General features: G+C 47.6%; 2 protein-coding genes across 4 annotated transcripts in view; one reads left to right on the top strand and one right to left on the bottom strand.

Annotated features, from left to right (window-relative positions):
* BOLA1 (bolA family member 1) overlaps positions 1 to 15,417 on the top strand; it is a 17,137-nt gene extending 1,720 nt beyond the window's left edge. The window contains exons 2-4 of one of the 2 annotated variants that reach the window (XM_029228557.1): positions 8,365 to 8,574; positions 8,944 to 9,400; positions 14,225 to 15,417. In XM_029228557.1, coding sequence (XP_029084390.1) covers positions 8,542 to 8,574; positions 8,944 to 9,360 — 450 coding nt within the window. In that variant the 5' untranslated portion in view covers positions 8,365 to 8,541 and the 3' untranslated portion in view covers positions 9,361 to 9,400; positions 14,225 to 15,417. Of the gene's footprint in view, positions 1 to 8,364; positions 8,575 to 8,943; positions 9,688 to 14,224 lie in introns of those variants that run through there. The other variant, XM_029228556.1, reaches the window with a different exon arrangement.
* On the bottom strand, positions 11,831 to 25,927 carry SV2A (synaptic vesicle glycoprotein 2A). Of its 2 annotated transcripts, none has more exons than XM_029228554.1 (13): positions 25,809 to 25,927; positions 21,204 to 22,173; positions 19,718 to 19,898; positions 18,748 to 18,899; positions 18,502 to 18,635; positions 17,743 to 17,832; positions 17,393 to 17,503; positions 17,116 to 17,204; positions 16,272 to 16,436; positions 15,928 to 16,061; positions 14,859 to 15,065; positions 14,107 to 14,266; positions 11,831 to 13,687 (listed from the first exon to the last, which is right to left on the bottom strand). In XM_029228554.1, the coding sequence occupies exons 2-13, from the start codon at positions 21,823 to 21,825 to the stop codon at positions 13,504 to 13,506; spliced, it is 2,229 nt and encodes a 742-aa protein (XP_029084387.1). In that variant the 5' UTR covers positions 21,826 to 22,173; positions 25,809 to 25,927; the 3' UTR covers positions 11,831 to 13,503. The 2 variants fall into 2 exon arrangements, with proteins under 2 accessions (XP_029084387.1, XP_029084388.1); XM_029228555.1 differs by lacking the exon at positions 25,809 to 25,927 and having other exon boundaries at positions 12,163 to 13,687; positions 21,204 to 21,413; positions 21,447 to 21,825.
* Between the last annotated feature and the right edge of the window lie 246 nt (positions 25,928 to 26,173).

The raw sequence follows: 26,173 nt of genomic DNA, 5'->3' as shown, positions 1-26,173 counted from the left end.
GGAGGGAGGCGCTTGTCCCTACTTGGTCAAGTTGGGACTGTCATGGTGCAATGGAAATGAGCCAAAAGGCGCTCATTTACTAAAAATGGTAAATGATCTCAGGTTTCAATATAATGTCACCCTTTCCTTATATTTCTTTGTTTTTAGTGTGTGGAGAGAAGCATGCCCTTGGAATCAGCTTACTGAGCTCACTGGGCAGGATGTGGGTCTCATGCCACCATTGTTTTATTGTTTTGGGGCACGTCTCATGCTTCTGTTGCATAGTTTTGTTGCTACGCAGGCCTGCTTGATTGAGTGAACATTAACTTAGAGTGGTCTCCCATACCTTTTTCTTTACTTACAGTCCCCTAGTGGGATTAACTATTTAATTACCTACTTTGTCCCTTCACTATGTCCCTATCAAAGACAGGAGGTAGTATGCTATAGAGAAAAGAATAGACTTAAATTTTTCTCCCTGAGCTCTTCTCTAGTGTTCTCTTTTAACCTCACCTTTGTTCAACTGACATTTATTGAGTACATGCTACCTATCAGGCAATGGGTATACAGATAATTGAGACTAGTACAAAGAGGTCTGTAATGAGATGCCTCTAGAAAATGGAGGAAATCTGGTGAACTCTGTAAGTTAAAATTAGTTAACATCAGCTATCTGTAGAGCTTACCCCTGGTAAGATGCTGGTATAGATTTGTGAAACAGCCAAGTACAGTTAAAAGTAATGGGAGTGTTTCCTCAATAGCAGGATGCAACTGAAGATAATTCTAGCCAAACTGATTATAGTATTTCAGAAGATGCACGTGTTAATAGAAAGATATGGTCCACATACCATCTAAATGGGGCAATTACAGTAGGAATGTGTTGTGCTTCTCTAACACTTAAGAGTATGTGTCTGCTAGACACAAAGGCTTAGGCTGTTATAGAAGGTTCCCTGGTGAAGGCATCAGCTTGTCCTCATAGTCTGGGTGAAATGTTTCTGAAGACTAACCAACCCTCTTAGCTCAGGTTCTGCTCTCAATTAACAACTTTCCAATTATTCTACTTTAGGATAAAAATATGAGACTGAGAAGGGGAGAACCAGTATGGGAAGATATATCTATCACTAGAAGTTAATTAATTTGAATTCTGACCTATTCATCAATTGCTTGTGTATTTTGTTAGTGTAACTCTCTCCCCAAGAAGCCAATCAGCTCTGGAAGTTCTAATAGTGTCAACTTTTCAGCCCTACAGAGCACAGAACAAAATACAGTAGTAGGGACCCCATGACAACTCTGGTACCCTTCGAGGCCCTGCTTGAGGGGCCAGCTGACCTCCTGATTTCTTTTTTACTTCTATCACAGTGACCCTGTGCTGTTAGGAAGGGTAAAGGGAAAAGAGATTATATTAAACCCTTATTAAGAGATAAGCCCTATGTTAGGGGCTACCTATGAAGTAGATATACAGTTGTACCTCGGTACCAGGACCCCCAGTGGATACTAAAATCCAAGGATGTTCAAGTCCCTTATATAAAATGGTGTAGTATTTGTGTATAACCTAAGCACATCCTCCCAGATGAAGTATCTCTAGATTACTTTTAATACCTAATACAATGTAAATGTTATGTAAATAGTTGTAAATACAATGTAAAACTATGTAAATAGTTGCTAGGGCAGGGCAAATTCAAGTTTTGCTTTTTGGGGACTTTCCAGATTTTTTTTTAGAATATTTTCCATCTACAGTTGATTGAATCCTCAGATTCAGAACCCATGGATACTGAAGGATGACTGTAATTGTTTCACAGATAAGGAAACCAAGGCTCAGAGGCGTTTAAGCACTTGCTGAAGGTCACACAGCCACTTACAAAGACATGATTAGAACCAAGGTCTGCCTGACTCAAAGACTGTGCTCGTCATCCCTCCAAGCACACTACTTCACTAACTAGATTATGGGTTTCATGAAGTCACTTAACTTACCCAACCTCACTTCCTGCCTCTGTTACAGAGAGAGGGAGAGCTGGAGAGCAGGAGAGTTAGAGTGAGAGTGAGAGAGCATGAGAGAGGGATGGAATTAGACTTAATACTTTAAATTCCATCTAGCTATAAAACTTTATTAGATAAGTCCAGATAGGCCAATATCCTACAAATTTTATCAGGCTCAGTTACTATCTATTGCTCCCCAGACCTCCCTTCCCAGCATTCTTACCAGAGCTATTAAAATATATAACAGAGCAGGCCGTTTGTAAAAGTCATACACCATCACAAACAGGCTGGATCTTATCTCCTTTAACACCTCTGGGATTTTTAACCAAAAAGCAGCTGAGTTCCTAACCAGGCAATCTAGTTAATCAAACATTTAGGGCATTCTGGGTCCATTCTATCATTCCAACCATACTTCTCTCCCTTCCCCTTTTCTTCCACCTTTCCTCAACTCCACCCCCAGCCCCCTCCGTACTGAGCTTCACATCATTCATAAGATGAGCAAGGCCTTTCCACAGCTCCCTGCCATTGCACATAACGTTGCCCTTGGCTAGAATGCTTTCAGCCTCCTCTGGACCTGCAAAACCCTCCTCATCCTTCCAGTTTCCACCCAGATATCACCTCCTCTTTCATGAAGCTTCCCTACTGTCACACACACAGCCTCAGTGTACCCACATCTCTTTGTTCATATCCTGCTGATAGCATTTAAGCACTCTGCCCTGTGTTTTGACCTTGGTCTCACTTCCTTTCTGTGACCACTTCAAGGGAGAGACCATGTCTTCTTCACCTTTAAATCAGGAGTCCTTTATTCCTTCTACCTGGCTCTTAGTAGGGTAATTAAATGTTTTTTGCATAAACAAATAAAACTATACTCTTAGAGAATTAGCATCTTCTTCTCTAAAATATTTCTCTTTAGTCAACAAACCACTCTCCAAATGCTAGCTAGCTATCAACAGTAGACTGTGGGAGCCAGAGTGACAGAAAATACAACAGAAGCTCATCAATTAAATAAAAATCATATACCCTACCATAATAGAGTTGTTAGAATAAATGAGAATTAAATATAAAGAACCTAGTACAGAGATGGAACCTGAGACGCCCAAATGCTGGATTAGGAGGCAGAATAGCTTAATGGTTAAGAGCTCAAATTCTGCAGCCTGACTCTCTGGGTTTGTTTACCAGATCTGTGACCATAGGTAAATTACTTACCTAACCTCTAAGGGTCTCTGCTTCCTCAATGGTAAAGCGAGAGTAGTAACAGTAGCTACTTCATGGACTTGTTGCAAGAATTAAAAGAGTTTATAAATGTAAAACATTTAGCATAGTACCTGTCACCACAGGGGATCTCAAAAATTTGAACAAATTTGCCATTTCAGAAATAAACATTGAGTTTATCCTATGACCACTCCTGGATATACACCAAACAGAAAAGAGTGTTTACATCCAACGAAAAGCACGTACAAGGATGTAGTATATTCATATACTGCAATACCACACAATGAAAATGAACAAATCACTGCCACACACACGGATGAATCTCACAGACAATGTTGAGCAAAAGACAAACACAAATGTATTCATACTATGTGATTCTATTTATAAGAAGTTTAAAAACAGGCAAAACTAATCTATGGTGCTAGAGGTTAGAATAATGATTAACTGTGGCAGGGTGGTATTGACTTCCCTGGGAGCCTTCCGAGGTGCTAGAAATTTTCTGTATCTTGATATGGTGTATTCCCATGTAAAATTAAGCTGTACGCTTAAAAAGTGTGCATTTCTTATGTGTAAATTATACATCAGTAGGGACAAATTAATTCTTCTTTTTTCTTTTTTTTTTTTTTTTGCGGTACGCGGGCCTCTCACTGTTGTGGCCTCTCCCGTTGCGGAGCACAGGCTCCGGACGCGCAGGCTCAGTGGCCATGGCTCATGGGCCCAGCCGCACCGCGGCATGTGGGATCCTCCCCGACCGGGGCACGAACCTGTGTCCCCTGCATCGGCAGGTGGACTCTCAACCACTGCGCCACCAGGGAAGCCCCCAAATTAATTTTTTAATGAAGAAATACTGAAGTAATCATCATAGGAAAAAGATGAATACTTTGTTGGGCATCTTACTCCTCACATTACATATTAGTGTTTATTAGTTTTCGTTTTGTTTTCTTTAATTACACGAGGCGGCCACCGTAATGTCTCAGTGCTTAAAGCCTCTAAGACTCTTAATCTGTCCATGACAAACCTTCACTAAATAGTACATATTGTCATGACTATGTTTTTATTAGAAACAAAGACACTAAACTTGCCCTAGGGAGCTTGCAACTTACAAAGCTTTCATTTATTTTTGCAACAGGAATAATAATGTCGGCCCTCTCTATTCACATACTAGCTCACTATCCATTCGGTACATTTTACCGAACACCCAAGTATGCCAACAGTGAGCCTGGCATAACACATGCAGTGAATACATTGCCTCTGGCCAGATCTCTCTTTCCACATGATTGGTTTCCTCTAGTCATTCAAATATCTGTTTAAATGTCCCCTCCACAGCAAGGCCTTCTCTGACCACAGCCTCCCACCATTCCCCACCACTGTCACTGGATTAGCAAATTACAAGGCCCTCACCTAAAACAAGTCCTTCTTAGAAATTCCATCTCTTTAACAGCACTCTAGTTGATTTACTTCTCTCTAGCCTGTCTCCTGCCTTCACTCAGATTATCTTGCACCAGACTACTGCCAAAGGCTTTTCTCCTCTTCTCCCTGCTTCCACTCTTCCCATTCCCTTAATATATTCCTCATACACTAGCCAGAGTGATCTTCTAATAGAAAATCTGATTCTTTTCTCACTTTATTCTTTTTCCCAGGCCATTTCACTCCCCTCACCCACTTCCCCGCCTTCCCCCCGCCCACGATCTCATTTCGTCTTCAGCGAGACTCTTGCTTCACATGCGCTTCTCAGATGCTAAAACTAGTAGACAAAAGCTTAATGAAAAACAGTACATAGACTCAAAGTATCTCCTACAACTACAAAGGGAAAAAGGAAAATTTTACAATTGAGAAACCTGAGAGATACCACCTTAATCAATTAATCAGAATTATCATTAACAATGAGACAAATTGAATTATATGCCCCCTATATGCTTCAGTGAAAGGATTCAATATCACTTCTGCAGTTTTCCTGCCAAAAATGTATATCCTAAATCTGAATCAGAGTGAAACATTCGACAAACCCAAGTTGAGGGATATTTAACAAAATAAATGCTCTGTACTCCTCAAAAATGTCAAAGTCGTGAAAGACAAAAAGACAAATGAACTATTCCAGATTAATGGAGACCAAAGAGACATAACAACTGAATACAGCATGTGATCCTAGATTGGATACTGGCCCAGAATTTTTTTTTTTTCATTTTATATAAAGGACATTATGGGACAACTGGCAAATTTTGCATAAGATCTGTACATTATAGTACTGTATCAATGTTAATTTCCAGAATTTGACAATTACATTGTGGTTATGTGAGAAAACGTCTTTTTTTTTTTTTTTTTTTTTACTGAATACATATTAGCAAATATATATTAGTCAGAGCTCTTCAGAGAAATAGAACAATAGGATATATATGGAGAGGGCAAGAGCAAACGAGAGAGAGAGAGATTTATTATAAGAAATTGGCTCACATGACAATGGATGCTGACAAGTCCCGAGATCTGCAGGGTGAGTCAGCAAGCTGGAAACACAGGAGAGCTGATGGTGTAATTCCAGTCCAAGTCTGAAGGCTTGAGATCCAAGAGAAGCAATGCTGTAGTTCCAGTCAAAGACTAACAGGCTGGAGACCCAGAAAGAGCCAGTGTTTCAGTTCAAGTCTGAAGGCAGGAAAGAAGCCAATGTCCCAGTTCAAAGGCAGTCAGGCGGGAAAGAACTCTCTTTTTCCAGGAGGGTTAGCCTTTTTGTTCTATTCAGGCCTTCAACTGATTGGATGAGACCCAGCCACAATAGGGAGGGCAATCTGCTTTACTAGGTCTACCAATATTAATGTTAATCTCATCAAAAACACCCTTACAGAAACACCCAGAATAATGTTTGACCAAATATATGGGCACCCTGTGGCCCAGTCAAGTTGACACAAAAAATTAACCGTCACAGGTAGTTAGAGGTAAATGGACTTATGTCTGAAATTTACTCTCAAATGATTCAGAAAAATAATTATATATGTGTAGTTAGATACATAAAAAGAAACAAAACAAACATGATAACATGTCAATATTTGGATAATCTGGGTATCAGGGTGAGGGGTATACAAGAATTATTTGTACTATTTTTGTATTTCTATAACTCTGAAAGCACTTAAGAAAAAGTTAAAAATAAAATACACACACATAGAACCATACATCCAACATGACATCTGTTCTTCGATATCATAAAGACACTTCAGGATCAAGTCCAAAACAGAATTGGGCACCTAGTCTTTCCCTTCCCCACCCTTCCAAACCTGTGCTTCTTCCAATATTCTGTATCTTAGGGAACAAATGCCATCCATCCAGATGCACAAACCTGATAGTTATCCTTCATACTTTCCCTCCCGTAACTAGCCCATTACCACATCCTGTGGGTTTTACCCTCCCAATGTATATCTTATAGCCACAATTTATTTCCATCTTCACCTGCATGACCACCAGCATGGTCCAAGTCATCATCATCCCTCACCTAGACTGCTACACTAACCTCCCAACTGGTCTCCCTGCTTGCACTCTTACCTCCTCTACAGTTCTCCACACTGCAGCCAGGGATCTTTGCAAAATAAAAATTTAAAGATGGCTAAATTCAATGCATGATCCTTGATTGGCTTTCGAAAAATAAATTATAAAGGCAGTAATGAGACACCTGGGGAAATTTGAATGTCAACTATATATTAATAACAGTATTGAACAAATATTAAACGTCTTAGGCGTGGTAATGGTATTGCGCTTATGTAGGAAAATATCCTTGTCTTAGGAGATATACGCTTAAGTATATAGCAATGAAGTGTAAAGATTTTCGCAACTCTCAAATGGTTCAGCAAAAATGATAACAATATTTTTATTATATACACACATTCAAAGAGAGATTAGGGCTTCCCTGGTGGCACAGTGGTTGAGAGTCCACCTGCCGGGGACTCACATGACACGGGTTCGTGCCCCGGTCCGGGAAGATCCCACATGCCGCGGAGCGGCTGGGCCCATGAGCCATGGCCGCTGAGCCTGTGCGTCTGGGGCCTGTGCTCTGCAACGGGAGAGGCCACAACAGTGAGAGGCCCGCGTGCCGGAAAAAAAAAAAAAAAAAAAGGGAGATAAAAAGCAAATCTGGTAAAATGTTGTCAGTAAATATAGGTGAAGAATAAATGGGGTGCTCATTGAACTAACCTTGCAATTGACATTATGTTAAATTTTTTGAGTGTGATAGGGTATTGTAGTTATTTAAGAGAATATCCTTTTTCTTAGGAGATACATACTGGAGTGCCTAAGGGTGAAATGTCATGCTATCTGCAACTTATTTTCAAAAAAAGTATAGAAATACATTTTTAAAGTATATAAGTATACATAAAGTACTTAAACATAAAAGTATATATGTATAAGTATATAATATATATAAATGTAAAAAACAGTGAAAGGTAGAGGATGCTGTTTTGCACTGTTCAACCTTTCTGCAGATTTGAAATTTTTCAAAATTAAAAGTTGGGGAAATACATATATGGAGAAATCGATAAAATATTAGGATACAAAATAAAATACTGGTTGAATTGACGAGTTATATATCATCTTGGAAAAATCTCATCCTGTTATATCCCCACTGAAAACCTTCCCTAGCTTCCTACTGTTCCTAGGATAAAAACAAAACTGCCTAACGAGGCCTTCTCCCCACAGGCCTATACATTCACTCAGCTTCCCATCACCATCATCTCTGCCCCGTGGGCTCCAACCATATCTAACTACACCCAAAGGAACCACTCCCCCAAAGTTCTCTCTCCTCCTGGCCTTTGCGCGTGCAGCTACCACACTAGGAGGGGCTGAGAAAGGGATTTTTGTGCCTTGTAAATTAAGTTTTCTCTTCTCCCCCAAGTCTGGACGACATGCCTCCTCAGCATCCTGCTCTTAGTCCCATCACAGCCCTTAGCACACAGCCCTTAGCAACTGTCCACTCACTGGTCCATCTTCTCCAGTGTTCTGTAAACTGCCTGAGGACAGGGCCTGTCTGTCTTACCTCCCCAGCCTCCAGGACTGGTCTGGCACACAATAATTATGTATTCAATAAATGAAATGGACTTCCATTTTCTTGTATGTAAAATAAAGGTGTTGGGCTAGATAATCTACAAGATGTATTGTCAATAAAATGAATCGAATAATCTCAATATCAATTGCACAGAAGTTCCCGTTTCCTTTACAATTCCTCAGGTTCAGAGCCTCCCACGACCTCACGAGTCGGGGGAAGTAGAGACTACAGTTCCCGAGAACCCTCAGGGAACCACGTGGTGCCGGCCCGGTCTATCGCGTAGCGAGGACTCCATTTCCCAGCGTGCCTCAGGACGCGAAGTCTACATTTCGCTCGGAACGTCAGGAGTCCGGCCCTGAATGGGAGCTGCGGTAGCGAAGACTGAGTGCAAGGTAGAAGGGGCCCAGCCTGGGGTTCAGAGGGGACATAGGGACATTGGCTCAACCAAAAGCCCGGAGTTGCACATACCCTACTCTTGCAACCTCCAGCTCATTCTTTGCGAATCCCCTTAGTAAGGAACGTGCCTCGCGCGCGGGCTCTCTTTAATCCACCGCCTCCCTTCAGCGGCTCGCGGCTGGAGGCCAGATTCCCCCACGTCACACAGAGGAAAGAGGCGGTGCCTCGCGTCTCACTGTCGCGTCTAGGCGGACTCCCAGTGTGGACGTTGGCCGGGGGGCGGGGGCTGGGGTGGTTGAGAGACTGGTCTCTCACCAAGAGCGAGGCCCTGACCCTCACTGCCCCCGTTCTTGTCTCTGCCGTAGCTGATGCTGAGTGGGCAGCTGGTCGGAAGCCTGTTCTCCATGGCTGGCCGCGTCTGTGTGTCCCGGGGCAGCGCCAGATCAGGGGCCATCGGTCCCGTCGAGGCCGCCATTCGCACAAAGTTGGAGCAGGCGCTGAACCCCGAGGTCCTGGAGCTGCGTAATGAGAGCGGCGGCCACGCGGTCCCACCAGGCAGTGAAACCCATTTCCGCGTGGCCGTGGTGAGCTCTCGTTTCGAGGGACTGAGCCCCCTGCAACGGCATCGGCTGGTCCACGCGGCGCTGTCAGAAGAACTGGCTGGGCCGGTCCACGCCCTGGCCATACAAGCGCGGACCCCCGCCCAGTGGAGGGAGAACCCTCAACTGGACACGAGCCCCCCCTGCCTGGGCGGGAGCAAGAAAACTCGAGGAACTCCCTGAACCCTGAGAGAGAGGGAGGACCGGGATCGAAACGGGTTGGGTGAGAATAAACTACTGGGGCCTTCTTCCCTTCAATACAGTCTGGTATTTGTAAGAGTTGAGGACCTGGGCCCCATTCAACCGGCATATACAGGTTCTCTGGAGACAGCAATTCATTTCACATCAAGGTCAACCTAAGGAAAGCATACAATCACTCACTACTGCTCTTGCCCTGGACTATTAAGGAAAAGCTGCCCAGTTGTTTCGTGTTAAATTGTGACTTAAGGAACCACCAGACCTTATGAGTTGCAAGTAATCCTGTAAATTAAAAGAGAAATTACCATATGAGGTGAATTGCTGTGTTGTTAAAGACCTGTTGAACCAGTGCTACAGATGTTCTTGGAAGAAGAAAGATACTTGAAGCCTAGCATAGTCAGGAATGGCTTCATTAAACCAGAAAGGAAAGGAAAGTTGTTGCAGGCAGGGGGAAGAACCCAAGCAAAGGCATAGAAGCTGGACTGGGCAGAGAGTTATTGGACAAGACAGCAGTTACAGACACATTTGAACTTCAGACTTGGGGAATGTTTGGCTTTCTATCAACCTGTCCATTTCCAAAAGGATTTACATTTGTTTGTGAGAAAAAAAACTTAAAAAAAAAAAACCACTAAAGCAGTGAAAAGATTATAATCTGGGAAGTAAGTATAGAAGGGGGAGAAAACTTTACATAGCCCTTTTTCTTATGAGCCTTCCAAATGTCATAATTCTGAGGGAAGCTCAAGTAATGTCTAGATAAGCAACTTTCTGATGATCTCAATGTGGAGATGGAACTTAGACAGTAAAGAGAAAGCTTGGTTAACATGTATCAACCGTTTCTGGCTAAAGAGTTTAGACTGCATCTGGTTGAGCAGTAGGGAGTCATTGAAGGGTGTTGAGGAAAGGATGCCAAAGAGCATTTTGGGGCAGATTGATCTGGCAGTGATGTGTAAGTGGGTTGGCATAGGAAATAGGAGGCACAGAGATTAACCAATGGTGAAGGCAGAACCCTGACCTAGAAGTCAGCTGTTGAAATGCAAAGGAAGGAGTTGATTTGAGAGCTACCATTTTTAAAAAGTCAGAAAATGGCTTGATTAGAACAGAAATGGACTAGAGTGAGAGGAGCGTCAATGGTAAACCTCAGGCAGTACTTTTCAGATTTCCTCACAGATAAAAATTCCCACCGGAGCTTGTTTAAAATGTGGATTCTAGGTCAACTCTCTTCCAAAAAAAGATTCTGATTCCACAAGTCAGGAATGGAATCTGGAATCTACATTTTAAAAAAACACACAAGGATTTGGAGGAAAGTTGGGTCTATTCTCAAGAAATATTACTCCAAGTTTTTGTTTATTTGTATTCATTTTTGGAGTTTTTAGATTTTTTAAATGTTTTTGTAAATATTATTTTATTATGGCAAAAACTCTTGAGATCTGTCCTCTTAACAATTTTTTTAAGGGTACAATCAATACATTATCACTGACTATAGGTACAATGTCATACAGCAGATCTGTAGAGCTTAATCATCTTGCTTAACTGAAGTTTTATGCCTGTTGATTGGCAACTCCCCATTCCCTTCTCCCCCAGCTCCTAGTAACCAACATTCCACTCTGATTCTATTTGACTATTTTAGATAAAGTGGAATCATGCATATTTGTCTTTCTGTGACTGGCTTATTTCACTTAGCATAATGTCCTCATGGTTTATCATAGCAGAATTTCCTTCGTTTTTAAGGCTGGCAAGTATTCCATTGTTATGTACATACTATATTTTCTTTATCCATGCATTTGTCAATGGACGTTTAGGTTGTTTCCACATCTTAGCCATTGTGATATTCTGCAATGAACATGAGAGTGCTAATACCTCTCCAAGATCCTGATTTCAATTCTTTTGGATAAATACCCAGAAGTGGGATCGCTGGATCATATGGTAGTTCTATTTTTAATTTTTTGAGGAACTTCCATATTTTCCAGAGTGGCTGTATCATTTTGAATTCCCACCAACAATGTACAGGGGTTCCAGTTTCTCCACATCTTTGCCAACACTTTATATAATAGCTATCCTGAGAGGTATGAGTGGTATCTCATTATGGTTTTGATTTGCACTTCCCTGATGATTAGTGACATTGAGCATTTTTTTATATATACCTATTGGTCATTTTATGTCTTATTTGGGAAAATGGCTATTCAAGTCCTTAGCCCATTTTTTAATTAGGTTATTAGTTTTTTTGCTACTGAGTTGTAGGACATTACCCCAAGTTTTCAAATCTAGGAGACTGAGGGGGTGCTCCATCTGTAGAAGTGGAAAGGTCAGGATAGAGAGGCCAACTCAGGAAGTAAATGTGATGCATCATGTTAGTCTGGCCTTCAGTTTAGAGAGAGAGGAGTTGTTTTTCCATCTCACGTCTTCCCCTCCCAGACTGTCTCAGAGTTGGACGTAGGTGGAGGCAAAGAAGCAGACATAGATTTTAAGGATTTGTTTCCTTTTTATTTTTCATCAATATTTTCATTTTTTACATCAACAGAGTTGGGTTTAGGGTTCCCCAGGAAAGTAAGGGAGATGGATGGGTCCCTCCAGGGGGTTGCAGGGGAGAGGGCTGCGTCCAGCAAGTGAAGGGTGAGGGAAGAGGGCACACACTCGTACACTGGGCACTGGAGAAGGCAGTCCTTTGAGCACAGACATCAAAGAGTTAAACAGTCACCACCTGGTTCATTGTTACAAAATGGGAGTGACCATAGGGTGGGGGGCACCAGACGTGGCATGAGGAAGGTGAATTTGGATTTTCTTTTTTTATTGTTGTTTTCACTTTTTTCCTTTTAACTTTTTTTTAACATTTACAAACAGCTAAAAACTACGACACATCACAGCTACGGTGGGGGAAAAGGGGCACCAAAGAAAGCAGCCACACAGAGTAGGGTGGGGCAGGGGCAGCTTAACCTACAGGGGCTGTCCTGTGGAAAGGGTGAGATGGGGAGACTGAGGCTTCTGGTCCCTGCATTAGGAGTCCCTGGCTTACTGCCTAACCTCTTCCCACTTTACAGGAGTTGCTGGGAAGGCCCCAGTTCCTGCCCTGCCCCAGCTCCTTGTGCTTTTGATCTGCTGGTTGGACCATATGACTGGTTTCTTTCCCTCCACCGCTCCCCTGCCTGTGAGGGGACAGGTTGGAGGTGTGAGGGCTTCTGTGCTGTGCCTGTCTGTGCTATAGTGGGTAGAGCCTCTCATTCCAGAGGAGGCCTGTGCTTCTTGAGAGGAGGGGAGGAGATGGACCTTGTCAGGTGCCCTCAGCTCTCCCTAGACTGTGGGATTCTTATCCCAGCCTGGCCTAGGGCTCCTCCCACCCAGGCCCGGCACAGAAACAAGATTAGGGGAGGTAATGGGGGAGGCAGGGTTGTGTGTGTGTCCACTGAAGTTACCCTTGGCTTGTATCTGAGGACAGCATAACGACACCCCCACCTCACAGCACGCACACACACACACATAAATATACACAAGCACTCACACACACAGTCCTGCTGAGCTGCCTCAGAACTTAATATATAAATAAATAAGAATCAGAAAGCTAATTTCATAAAATTCAGGCTTCTTACTTGTAGCCCAAATTGAGAAGGAAATGGAGGCTAGGGGGCTGAGGTTTATTGCTACTCCCCCAGCATCCAACAGGAGGCGTGAGAGGGCACTTTACGCGCTTATGACTCTAAGTTCTTTTGGTCCGTGGTCTACACTAGGCCCTGCCGCCGGCATAGCCACACGCCTGTGCTTTCACCAGGGCCCAGGCAGAGGGAATGAGGGGGAAGGCAGGAAGCCTGTCCTAGAGTCCCAGGCGCTGGGAAGAGCAAGGGCCTCTCACTAACACTGGGGAGAAGTGTGGGGCCAAGCCTTCTCTTGGGCAAAGTCACGGGTGGGAGGAGGTGGGGGACAGGGCTGCACCCCAAACCTGGGATGGGGGAGCCTTCCCTGTAGTCCCTGCCCACGGGGTCACGCACGTGCACACACATACACACGAACACACGGCTAAGACACCAAACGGGAGCGGGGAATGAGGGCTCTTTGTGGCCAGGATGGCAGGGCAGGGAAGGGGAAGAAGGAATTGTTGGTCTCACAGTGTGCCTGCCACCCCCGAAGCCCCAGAGACTCTCACTGCAGCACCTGCCCCCGCGTCTCGGGCAGCTTCAGGGCCAGAGAACTACCAAGGGCAAGAGCAGCTGAGGCAAAGAGGATGGGGGCGGCCTTGGTGATTCCCACAAAGGATGTGAAGATGCTGATCCCCAGCACAGCTGCCAGCTTACACAGAGCATTCAGGAAGCCGAAGGCTGTGGTCCTGCTCAGGAGTCCCCCAGCGCAGCACGCAGGATGCAGGGGCCCGGCCCAGGAGGGAGACAAAGGGAAGAGGCATGGGTAGGTTTGTGGGGGAAGGGTGGGTAGGTGGGAAAGTGAAAGAGAGACGGCAGGCAGTGTCCAAGAGGAAGAGGAAAGATGGAGAGATTAGAGAGGTGAGGGATGCACATCAGGGAATACAGATAAATTGGGAGGCAAGGGGGAAAGGACACCAAAAAATTAAGTTAAGACTTCAAGGAGTGAATATAAAAGCTACCAACTTGTAGAGGAGAAACTCAAGGGGAATATGTACCCTTTTACCCCTAAACATGCCTTTCCCAATCAGCCCCCTTCCTCACCCCTTTTCTGTCCTGTCCTGTGAGCACTAAACCTGCTGCCCTGCCCCTACCACACTCCAACTACCTCTTGTCCGAGGGGTAGAGTTCAACAGTCAACACGTCCAGCGCGTTCCAGGATGCAATGCTGACCCCCCCAAAAAGGCAGAGCAGAGCAATCATGGCTGACTCGCTGTTCCCAAAAGACAGGAAGAAGCAGGAGACACAGGACATCACGCTGGAGCCAGCTAGAGCCGGGGAAGGAGAAAGCAGCATGAGCCTGGCCACAGCCCACACTGTCCTGTCGACCAGCGTTGAGCGCAGCCCAGGATGAGACTCTCTTTTTGCCAAGGTACCCAAAAGAAAGGCTTTCCACTCATCCCCAACCTCCCTTAAAATTGTCTTACTAACAATTCAGTACCAACCATTTCTTCAGTGCAGGCTATGGGCCAAGCAACTTGATGGTTTACACGCATTGCTAATAAGGCAACCTCATGAGACAGGTACTATCATCACCGCCATGTTGCAGATGAGACAGCTGGGCTCATAGAGGTAAAGTGACTTGCCCAAGGTGGAGCTGAGATTCAAAACAGATGACCTCAAAGCCTGTGCCCTGAACTTGCTATTCTGCCTACCTCCTACCCCCAGAAGAGCTTCCCCACCAGACCCCTCCCTGTCCTGCAGCCACCCCCAAGCAGAAGACGTGAGAGACAGAACCTTGTGTCTTAGCTTCTGGCTAAGCTTTCCACAGACTAAGCTGAGAAGCCCAGTGACAGCCTTCCCCTTCCCCCAGCCCCCTAAACAGTTCCGACACACCACCAGCCAGCCTCCCCGCCTTACCAAGCATCCGGAGCCTGCCAATCTTGTCCATGAGCAGGGCAGACACAATGTTCCCAGGAAGCACAGCCAGCGTCCCCAAGAAGCTGACGAAATACACCATGTAGGCGCCTTCACCTGTCCCTGTCACGTCCAGTGGGCAGCCCTCCTTGTTGTGCAGGAATGTGCTGTTCACCAGACGGCTGTTCACAAACTTGTACTCAAACAAGTCTGGGGGCAAAGGCCAAGACAGGCAGACAGGGCAGATGTGAGAGGGAGGCTGCTACTGCTTATGCCCAGGGCTCTGCCTTTGAGGGGTTTAGCTGGGATGGCTCTCAGAATCATTCAGGGCACTCATGGCAAAGCATCAGATAACATCACCATATGAACTAGAACTCTTTACAGCACAAAATGACCATAGTCTACCAAATGAAACAGTGTGGCTGGCTGTTTCCCAGTTTTCTCATTAATAGTGTCTGCTTCTTTCCCATTCATTCTTTTTGTCTGCTCTAGCTGACTATAAGCAGTAGCAGTGCCATGAGTTTAGGATAAATTAATGAGCAAAATATTAAAAATCATTAAAAATCCTATCCATTATTTTTTCCTGCAAGGTGGAAAAACTCACCCAGGACTCCATTTAGAGGTGGGAAACCTCAGTCTAGCTCACAAAACCAGCCTTTCATGTGCATACAGTTTGAGAATCACTATTAAAGAAATGGATTAAGGCATTGACTCCCTTTTCTCCACCAAATATCCCTTTTATTGTTTTTCTGTTTCCCAAGGACACTGTTTTGTATGATTTTTGCCTTCTTCAAAAATGCATTAATATCACCACACTGAGCTGTTTCAATTCTAGCCAAAGGCAAAGAAACCTGATGTTTTTGTCAGATGTTCTATTTATCACAGAAAAATGTTCAATTTCCATTAGATTTTTGTAACTATTGGTAGTAGCTAATAGGCCCCCATACCACCTCCAAGGCTCCAGAGAGCTCAGCTTGAGAATAGTGAGTTAGGAAATGAAGAAGGCTCCTTTTCCCTGGCTCAAGATCCACCCAACCCTTTAGTCTGTCAGCCACCAGCCACCCCACCTTACCAGTGTTATAGAACACGGTGTTGATGAACGTGCAGTTGCGGAAGAAAGTGTTGCTGGATGTGACATCCTCGAAATAACACTCCTCAAATAGGGAGTCCTCAAAGGACACTGACTTCAGACGCAGCCCAATAAACCTGTAAGGCCAGGATGATGAGAGCCACTTTCCCCTCATCCTTAAACCCTCCTCCAAGACTCAGTTCCTTAGTGAAGTAACAGGAAGTTGCAGCGCTGAGGAGAACCACGGCTCCTTGCCCCCAAACACCTTGTCTCCAAATCCCCAGACTCACAAAGGAGGCAAAGGGTAGAAGGGGTGGAAGGAGTGAAGTGTAGAGGTCCCCACATACTTGTCATTGAAGTACTGTCCCCCTCGGTGGATCTGATTCTCCAGGGTGAAGTTAAAGGTCACGTGCTCTACACGTTCCCCAGGGAACACTTTGGTGCGAGCTGCATAGCCCACTGCCTGGAGATGGCGGATCATGTCGGGAAACCAGACAGTCAGGCCATAGTAGCTGAAGAGTCAAGGGCAATGGAATCAGACAGGGCTCCAGCATCAGGGCCACGCAGTCCAGGAGGAGGGCGAAATAGAGGAGTCAGCTCATGTTAGGGCCTTGCTCACCTCCCCAGCCTCATCTCTCACCTCATCTCATCTTTCACCAATTGCTGTGGTTCTGGGGGACTTAAGGTTCTTCTAACCCTCCCACCATATTATTTCTTACCTCCCAGGCATTTGCTCTTCCTTCTGTTTAAAACAGTCTCCCCATCCCACCCTCAGCCTATCTAACTCCTATTCATCCTTTAGGACTTAGATCCCCTCCCCAGCCCACCCCAGATCTGGGCTGGAAAGCCTGCTCATGTGTTCCAGAAGCACTTCCCCCACCGTGGCACCCATCACACTGCTTTACAGCTAGTTTTCTCTAGCTCCTGGACCAAAATGTAAACTGCATGAGGACTGGGACCACATCTATTCCATCGCATCAGAGTACCTGGCACAGAACAGAAATTAATACTGTTCAGCCTGTAATATAAGTTTGTTGGATTAATGAGTGAAGTATAGGGTGGAGGATAAGAGGGGCTCTGAAAAGCACCTTCCTCATTATTCATCCCCTCCACTTCCATTTTCTCCACCTCCCTCCCAACCCACAAACCATCACATCCCCCACATACCACCCGTCCCACCCACCTCCTCACCTGAACGACATGGTGAACCACACACCCATCATCATCAGAGTGATGCGGCGATATTCTGGACCAAAACAGGAGAGGAAATTCCCCCAAACCTAGGTGGAACAGGACAAAGCCAGACAGTGGCTGCTAGCCAGTAGTTTTAGCACCTAAAGATCCCCGTTTTTCTGCCCTACCACCTCCCTTCAGTTCACACATCACCCCCACACCCAGGCTCAAGCTCTGCCTTCCTCTCCATCTCTCCCACTCCCTTCTTTCTCTCCACCATCCCATACCCCATTACCTGCCCTCCCAGGCTCAAGGCCCGGACCCCCCAGCGCTGGTACCAGGTCCCTGTGTCTGACTGAATCTCAATCAACTCATCCTCCTGATGAATTGTCTTAATGTGGGTTACCTAGGGTCAAGAGAAGGAGCGAGCAGTCACACAGTCTGTACTTTCCACCCCTTCCAGGTACCTCAGTTTCTCCCGCAGTAGCAAAATGGGAGGCAGGAGGTGGACATGATACACTGAGGGATCTCGTTGAGGGAGAGTGTGGCCAGAGCTGCCTAGGAACGTGGGTGGGGACTGCGGGAGGTATCCAAAGAGGGGCCAGGTGGGGGCTTGGAGGACTGAGGGGGAAGACTGTGGCTTACTGAGAAGACTCGCTCAGGATGCCCCTTGGCTCGCATGTTGGTGTCATGGACCTGCTTCAGTACCATCCAGGCCTCATCATGTTTCCCGTTCTAGAGCCACAGACACAATCCCCACATCCAGGTTAGCCCCTCCCTGACCCAGGGTTATAGACCCCCTCCCTCAACCTGGCTTATGGAATCACAGGACACAAAAAGGCTCCTACCCCCAACCCCTATGTGCCCCTATGTAACCTATGGGCGCATCCATCATCCACTCTGAAAGAAAGAGCCCAAGCGGGAGTACAGCAAGATATCATCAGACTTGGGTAAGAGTGGGGGAATCCAGGGTCCTAACCCAGGTCTTAGGGAATCCCCTGGTCCAATGGAAAGAGAAAACTGAAAACAAGGGAAATGATGATGGTGGGCAAGCATGTAGTCAGAGAAGGGGCAGCATCCTAACCCTGCTGGATCAAGATAAAGTTGGAGGGGGAAGGAGTAGGCAGTAGATCCTCTTTTGAACTGTAAAGTCAGGGCCAGGGCCAGGACCTCTGCCTGCAAAACCTTAAGCCACCCATGGTTGAGCAGGTCCCATGGTTTCTCCACCCACAGAACTCCTCTGGAAATACATTCTAAGACAAAGGAAGCAAGATAAAGTCCCCCAGACCTTGGACCCTGTGAGGAAGGAAAGCAGCCACATAGGACCAAACCAAACCCACAGTGGGTGTTTGAATACAGGAGGCCCTGCTGCCCTTCCCCCAGGCCAGCCCCAGCCCCATTCACCTCCAGGAAGAAACGGGGGCTCTCAGGCTGTGTGGTCAGAGCCCCAATGGCAAACACAGAAGGAAAGGCGCAGACGAGGACAAAGACCCTCCAGCTGTGGAACTGGTAAGCAGACCCCATCTGAAAGCTCCACCCTGGCAGGGACAGAGTCACAGCATCAGCAGAGAGGCCAGAGGCTGGAAGGTCCTACCACAGGGAGCATAGGAGAGGAGGGAGTCTGGGGTGCATCTTCTGGGGGCTGCTCACCGTAGTGGGGGATGATGGCCCAAGCCATAGCAGCTGCGTACACTCCACCAATCATCCAAAACATGCAGAGCCAGCTCAAATGCTCCCCACGTTTCTCCTGGGCCAGAAACTCCGAAAAATAGGAGAAGACGATGGGGATGGACCCTCCAATCCTGGAGGGCATTGCAAGAATTCAGCATCGGAAAATGGCCATATTCTTGATCCCCTCCCTGCCCCAGTGCTCTGGATCCCCAAGTCCCTTTCATCTTCCGGACCTTTTAAAGAGACTCTTTCTCACACGTGCCCTATAAGCTCCCTCACCCCCAGCCATCAAGCACTCATCCTTGGGAATCTGGGAAACAGGCAGGCAGGTCTCGGGGAATGGGAAGGAACAAACATTGAATGTTGAAGATGACTACAGAGTTGGAAGGGAGGGAATATAATTACAGAAAAGAGGGGAAATCCCCAAAGGAAAAAGAGCAAAGAGGCATCTGAGGCCACATATATGGGAGCAGGCCAGAAAAGAGCTTGGAGAAAATAGAGTACATGCAGGTGGCTGAGGAAGTGTAGGAGTTGGGTGGGTCAGGACTTCAGAGTTCTGGCAGGTGGGGGTATTGACAAGGTATGTTACTGAATGTAGGAAATACTTAGACTCTGGGAAGGGGATAACTCAAGGGTCCACAGGTACCCAGGGGTGAAGCTGAGACCCACTAGGCCTCTTCATGGAGCCAGGCTCAGAATGGAACTAAAGCATAGGGTGGAAGACTCAGCAGTGAACCACACATGGAATGGCATTCTGGACAGGCAGTAGACAGGTCCTGGACAGGGAGAAGCTGGCCTGAAGATGGTGGGAAGAGAAAGGAATTCATTCATTCAACTCACACATATTTGAGGTGCATCTGTTGTGCCTGGCACTGTGCTGGGCCCTAGAGATATAACAGTGACCAAGACCCAGCCCTGCTCTCCAGGGGCTTAGGAAGTGGACACTCACCCGACGCCAGAAAGGAGGCGGCAGAAAAGGAAAGTGCCATAACCCTGGACGAAAGATGAGAAAAAGGCGAAGACGCTGTTGACTGAGAGTGATATGAGCAGACATTGTCTTCGACCCAGCCGATCAGCCAGCCCTCCCCAGAGGAAGGCTCCCACCATCATGCCCAGGTAGACAATGAGGCCTGGAAGGAGGAAAACAGGGGCAGAAGGGGTATGAGCAGACACATTTCAATTCTTCCACTTGCCAAATATTTAAATGAGCTGAAACTGCAGGAGCATGGATGGAGGATCTGAAGGACCTCTAGAAGCTAAGTCTACCCAGAGATGAGAGCAAGTGAGAGAAGATGAATTATGTGAGCAAAAATGGAAGGCCATCTCTGCAGGCCAGGGGTTCAAAGGCAGGGATGCAGGTATGGGAGATCCCTAGAATTCTCCTCTTTCTTTCCCTCATTCCTTCTTGCTCGCTCTTACTTCTCACTCTCTTGCTGTCACGCACACACATGTACACGCACACACATACGTGACACCCCCATCTCTGGCTTGCCTGGAATGAGGAATGGATCTGCCTAGATTCTCAGACCCTCCCAGGGTCCCCTCTATTCTCTCTGCCGTGATGCCCTCAAAGCAGCAGGAAGTGTCTCTTATGTTTCCTGGGAAAGAAGCTCCATTGTTTCAATCTTCCCAGGAAATCCCATGCACAAAATCCATCCTTTACTCTTTCCAGCTCCAATACCTCTGGTCCTAAAACTCTCCTGTTTCTTACTTCCTTCATAAAATCAGAGTTGGAATTGATCTTAAAAGTCATCTACTCCAAACTCTGCATTTTACCCAGGCCCAAGCCAAGCCCCAGGGAGAAGGGAACTGCCCAAGATCTCATGGCAACTTGGCGACAGAGCAAGACCTGATCCCTTCTGAGTGAATCTAGGGGATTTCCTCCCTCTGGGTCTCCATCAGGAAGGGCCATTAAAGACCAATCGCTGGCCCCTGAACACTCCCAAGGCTAACCAAGAGCAAGTGTGACCAGCTTCTCTGGCTGAAGGCTGAGGATTCTTCCCCTCCCCCGACCACCCCAAACTGACTCTCCTCGTGTAAACCAAGGAATTTGGATACTGACTTCTTGTTCCCCCCAAAAGGGGAATGGATCAGGATAACAAGAGGGAAGGCTCTGAAGAAACATTAAATGGGGGCCCATCCCACCATGGCCACCTCCTGCAGAACTAAGCAGACCACCACCCAACCACTGGCCCAAGCCCCAGCCCAGCTGCCCTCCCTCAGGCCTCTCTCGCATAAGCAACCTCACCATGACCCAACCCCCAGAGGAGGGGGTGGGGGTGGAGAGTTTGCAGAGGAACCCTGAACCCTCTGGGGACATCTTGGGAGCAGGGTCCTTGGGAGCCCAGTGGTGAGGACAGGAGCAGTTCTCAGGAACAAGAGTGTTTCCAGAGTTTGGGGCAGGACGGGGCTAGAGTGCTCGTTGAGAATCTTACCCAGCATGCCTTTGTTGGAGTCAGACAGGCACATGTCTTTCTCAGCACTGGGCAGCACGAAGCCCACCACAAAGACCTCAACACCATCAGCCATCAGCGCCAGACCAAGCACGAAATACAGTGTCCACTGGAAGCGGCCATGGCCACACTCCCGTAGGATGGCTTCATACTGCTGGGCCAGTTCTTCCCGTTCTTTCCGCCGCTGTGCCTCTCCCCGGCCCCCAGGGGGGCCCTCCCCATCACCCAAGCCCCCCCTCACTCCAGCCAAGGGTGCCCCATCTGCCATCCGCTCGCCTTTGCCCCCAGACTCTGCACGGGGGATGCCCTGATATTCCCCCTCATAGATCTCATCATCCTCGTCATGGCCCTCAGTGGCATCACTAGATGCGCCACCTTCCTCCTCATCCTGGGCCCCTTCCCCGCGGTAATAGCCGTCAGCAGAGGCAGGGAAGTCATCATCATCGTCCTCCTCCTCAAAGCGGGAGTAGGATCTCCGGGAATATTCATCCTGGACTCTGTCCAAGCCCTTCACCACCTTCTTGGCTGCGTGCTTCTTGACTTCCTTGGCAATGTCTTTGGCCCCACGGATGAAAGCTGCCCGGTCTCTGAAACCCTCTTCCATGATGGGGCTTTGGGAATACTTCACCAGATCTCCTACACTCCTTATTCAGATTTTGCTCAAGGACTTGTGGAGTCAGAAAGACCCCGTCCCCCTGTTACTTAGATGAAGTGTGTTCGAGTATCTTCGGGCACAGAATAGGAGAATATAGGGCTTGGCCAGTGTGTGTTTAGGAGGGGAAAGGAGGGAGAGGAGCTTTGGCCCACACCCACTTCAGTTGGGTGCATTGGGAAGGGAGAAGGGGAGAGGGGGAACAGGAAGGGGAGGGGGAACCAGGTTGCGGAGGCTAAGCTGGGGAGCCAGGATAACTCAGAAAAGGCTGCTACTTCTCTTCCAGGAGCTTCTGGAGATCTAGAAAAAAATAAGAGGGAGAAAAAGGAGGTTGTGAGGCGTAAGACACTGAAGAAGGCCAACATAGAGCTCCTGCTGACACAGAGCCCCACCTGGGCCATGTGTTACAGAGATGGTCTCCTTGCCTCAAGTCCCACTCGGTAAAAAGGGATGACTACCTGGGCCTACTACAGGCCATTCAGTATAAGCCCCCTTACTTTGACCTTGGAGACTAGACCCATGGGATTTGCTCCAAAGTTACAGTCATCGACCCAGAGCCCTTCTCACGACCCTCTGCCCCACATCAAGATCAGACCTTTTGCTTTACCACCAACCTGCCAAGAACACCAGAGGAAATAGAGAAACCAGAACTCCCTACTCCAGTCTGGTCTGGGTTTCTTACTGGGGGTGGAGCTTGGGGAGAAGGTAGAGAAGGAGCACTGAGTCCTCCAACCTGTTGCCTTCAGCCCACTGATGGCATCTGAAGGTGGGGCTTCCACAGTCCTTCCCTCAGGTTTCATGTTTATAGGCCTCACAGGGAGGGGTCTTCTCCCAACATAGCTCAGTGGGTGAAAGCTCAGCTTCCAGAGTCAGACACACTTGGGTTTGACTTCCTGCTTCAGCACTTACTAGCTAAGTGACCATGGGCATGTCTCTGAACCTCCAAACCTTAGTTACCTCTTATTTAAGCAGGGAAAAGTAAGGATTAAATGACATAATGTGTGTAAGCTCTTTACCATAATACCTGGCACGTAAAAATTGATGAATAAATATTAGTTATTACTCTTCACAGTGATAATAATGTACGGAGATGCCCTCTACTCCTTCACAAGATACCAGAACAAAAGCCCTGTGGGTGCTCTTTAGGGTGAGCAACAGAAAGGGATACTGGCAAGGAGAAAGCTGGTTCAGTGCAAAGCACATGACAGTTACACGACATAAGTTGAAATCCCAGCTCTGCCATTTACTAACTGATCTTGAGAAGGTCACTTAACATCTCTAAGCCTCAGAGTCCTTATATTTAAATTGGGGATAACAATCTCTATTTCTCCAAGTTGATGTGAAAATTTAATCTCACAACAGACATTCTATTAGTTTCCTTCCTTCCTATTAGATTGAAAAATGTGAAAGAAGCAGCAAGCAGCAAGGGCAAAGCAGGGGAGTCATACTTGGATGCTACTGTATCCTCCCAAAACAGAGTCCCAAGACCCCTCTGTCTGTGTGCAAATGAATTCCAGCAGCTGGACCCGCACTGTCTCCCTCCAGACAAACAATGGAAGACTCACAAAAAGGGAGATCCGGAACCTAAGGTCATGGAAAAAAAGGCAGATCAAAATCTAAGAAAGAGGTGATGACTGGCTATTGCCACCTTCCTTCAGGATGTCATAAATAGGCCCCCCTTTCACTGGTGGGGGTGGGAGTGCAAATGACTGATCAAACACATACATTTCCAACATGGGGGTCTAAGGTCTATAGTTGCACCTCATTCCCCCATGGCCTCCCTTCCTAATCCCCCTTAATCCTTTCTGCTCCTCCTCCAGGAGTCAAGGAAAAGGGAGTCCATAAATACCGCATTGCGTAGGAGGCTGATGTAGAAAGAAGGGGGCCTTGGACCTCCCCACCATAAAAGTCACCCTCCAGAGGCAGGCATAGGAGAACCCCCTCTTCCTTCATAGAAGCAGAGGAAGCAGGACTAGATTCCGATCAGAGATCATTCCCCTAAAAACATCCTGCCTCCTTCTGCTCCCACCCATCCAGGGCCCTCATTAAATATCTCTCTCTCTCTCTCACACACACACACACACACACACACACACACACACACACACAGTGGCCCTGGCAAAGAGGGTAAGTAATGCTATGTAGTTCAGAAAGAAGCACTGGCAAGCAGAGTCCTACCCCTCAGGTCAGATGTGGCACTGGACCACGATGACCAGAACCAGTGACCCCTACATCACCTTCTTTTCTTTGCAGTTCAGGACCCAAACCATCCCCCATGAAAGAAAGGGAACAGTGGAATCCCCTTCGTGCATGCAATTTGCTTGCCTCTCCTCTTTCCCAACTAGAATCTCCCTCCAAACCCTGAAGGAGGCAGATGGACCCACCAGGAGCCATGCCCCTTGTTTGTTAACACTATCCACCCCTGAGAGGTACGGGAAGGGTAGAGAAGGCCCCCAGAGCCTCAGCAGGATATGATGGCTCAACAGCCAGCTCCCCCAGGGCCAACAAGCCCAGGAGGTCAGGATGGACAAAAGGAAGACAAATTCTTTGAGCTGGTGAGGAAGTGGTGTTATTTTTAGCCCCCAAAGCAGCACAGGGTGGCTAAGCCTGTGGGAGAGGAGACAGGACTCAGAGAGGTGGGGGTTAAAGGAGACAAGATTCAGGGTTACAGGGCCCTTTAAGGTTGGCTGACTTCACCTGACCGGAAAATGTGCCCAGGAGATTTTCTGCAGAGGATGGAGGGGCGGGGAGACTCTGAGCAAAAGCTTCCTTTCAGGATAACTGAATCAGCCCTGGATAAGTGGAGGAGGGTCCAGAAGCCCCCTCCCCCCATCAAAACCCCTGACTTTGGAAGCCACCTGGATTTCCCAACCCACCCTAGCCCAGGTGACAAGGTCATCAAGAAGCAGTCACTTATCAAAACATCCATGGAGGGGGAGGCTCTGAAGCACCCCTCCCCATTACAGCTGGGTGATTGAGCCTCGGTCCCCACCCCAGGACAGCCAAGCCTGCACCTCCCCTCCCTACATGCTACCCTAGGGTTAGGAAGATGGAGTATCTGAAGGAAGAAGATCAAGGTGTCAGCTGAGAATGCCCAAGACGGAATACGGAAAGGCAGGGGTGCAGGGGGAGAGCTCCACGCGCACACGCGCAGAGACTGCCCCTGCCGTCATCTGCGGTGACCGTCCCCATCCCGCTCCGCTCTGGTGTAAGAGACGAGCCCCTAGAACTGACTGAGCCGATTCTCTCAGCGCCTCCCCTCACCCTTGATTCTGCTGCTGGACGAGTGCCTACTCAACACCCCTTCCCCCCACCCCGGAGCAACTGCCTCCATCCCCCGCCATCCGTGCCCCTCAGCCTATTCATCTACCACCTCTACCTACCCAGCGTTTCCGTTCATCATTCCCTTCCCTCCCTCCTTCTCCTGCCCTTCCTCCAACCCCCCCCCCCCCCCCCCCCCCCCCGCGCGCAACTCGAGTCCAGGCGCACAGACTGAGGCAGCATCCATTCTCTGGCCCCAGCCAAGGTCATTTATCACTCATGGGGGGAGGCGGGGGAAGATGAGTTGGGAATTGGAGTTTGAAGGAACCCTGTTCCACCTTACAACCCCCAGCCCGTTAATATCTGAGGAGGGTAGTAGAGACTTGGTTAAGGTAGAGAAAAACACCCCTCCTCCCTATATATATGTAAATATATGAAATATGTATATATATATATATACACATACACACAATGTTTTTTTTCTCTTCTTCTCTGATCAGCACAGCAACCACAACAAACGTCCATTCAAACCACCACCAATTCCCTCAGCCTTAAAGAGGGACGGTCACCCTTCCCACAAGCAAAGCATCGGAGGATAAAATGGCTGCAAGGCAAGGCGAGGATGCTTCTGCCCGGGGCGGGGTAGAGCCGAGAGACTGAGAGAGGGGTCTTACCTGGGCTGGGTCCCCCGGATAAGGGAGTCCGGGTGAGGGCGGGGGTCCCGGCCGTGGGGCTGGCGGCAGCGGCGACTGCTCCGGGTACCAGGGGAAGCGGCAGCGCAGACCTGCCCCCCAGCAGGCTCCGGCCCCGCCTCCGCCCTCCCCCTCCACCCCCCAGTGCCACTGAGCATCGGGAGAGACCATTGTTGGGGGGGGGGGGCGGTGGAAGAAGAAAAGAGGATGGGGAGGGCCTCGGGGCTCCAAGGAGAAGTGTTGACGGGGCTAGCGGGGCTGTCACAGGGACAGCTGGAGATGACACACAGCCCCTTCTAGTTAAAGACTAAAGGATCTAAGGAAAGTAAAACTGGTATCAGGGAGGC

This window comes from Monodon monoceros, unplaced genomic scaffold, assembly GCF_005190385.1.
Source record: "Monodon monoceros isolate NGI ecotype Baffin Bay Population unplaced genomic scaffold, NGI_Narwhal_1 Super_Scaffold_18, whole genome shotgun sequence".
Taxonomy (NCBI): Eukaryota; Metazoa; Chordata; class Mammalia; order Artiodactyla; family Monodontidae; genus Monodon; species Monodon monoceros.
Note: the sequence above shows the minus strand (reverse complement) of the source record. Positions and strands in the feature narration are given on the sequence as shown.

Coding starts and splice junctions, on each gene's coding strand:
- SV2A (XM_029228554.1), bottom strand. CDS start 21,825: ATGGAAGAGGGTTTCAGAGACCGGGCAGCTTTCATCCGTGGGGCCAAA. Junction 17,833..18,501: donor GCCCCCGTTTCTTCCTGGAG/GTGAATGGGGCT, acceptor CTGTGGCTCTAG/AACGGGAAACATGATGAGGC. Junction 17,205..17,392: donor CCTTGAGCCTGGGAGGGCAG/GTAATGGGGTAT, acceptor TGTTCCACCTAG/GTTTGGGGGAATTTCCTCTC.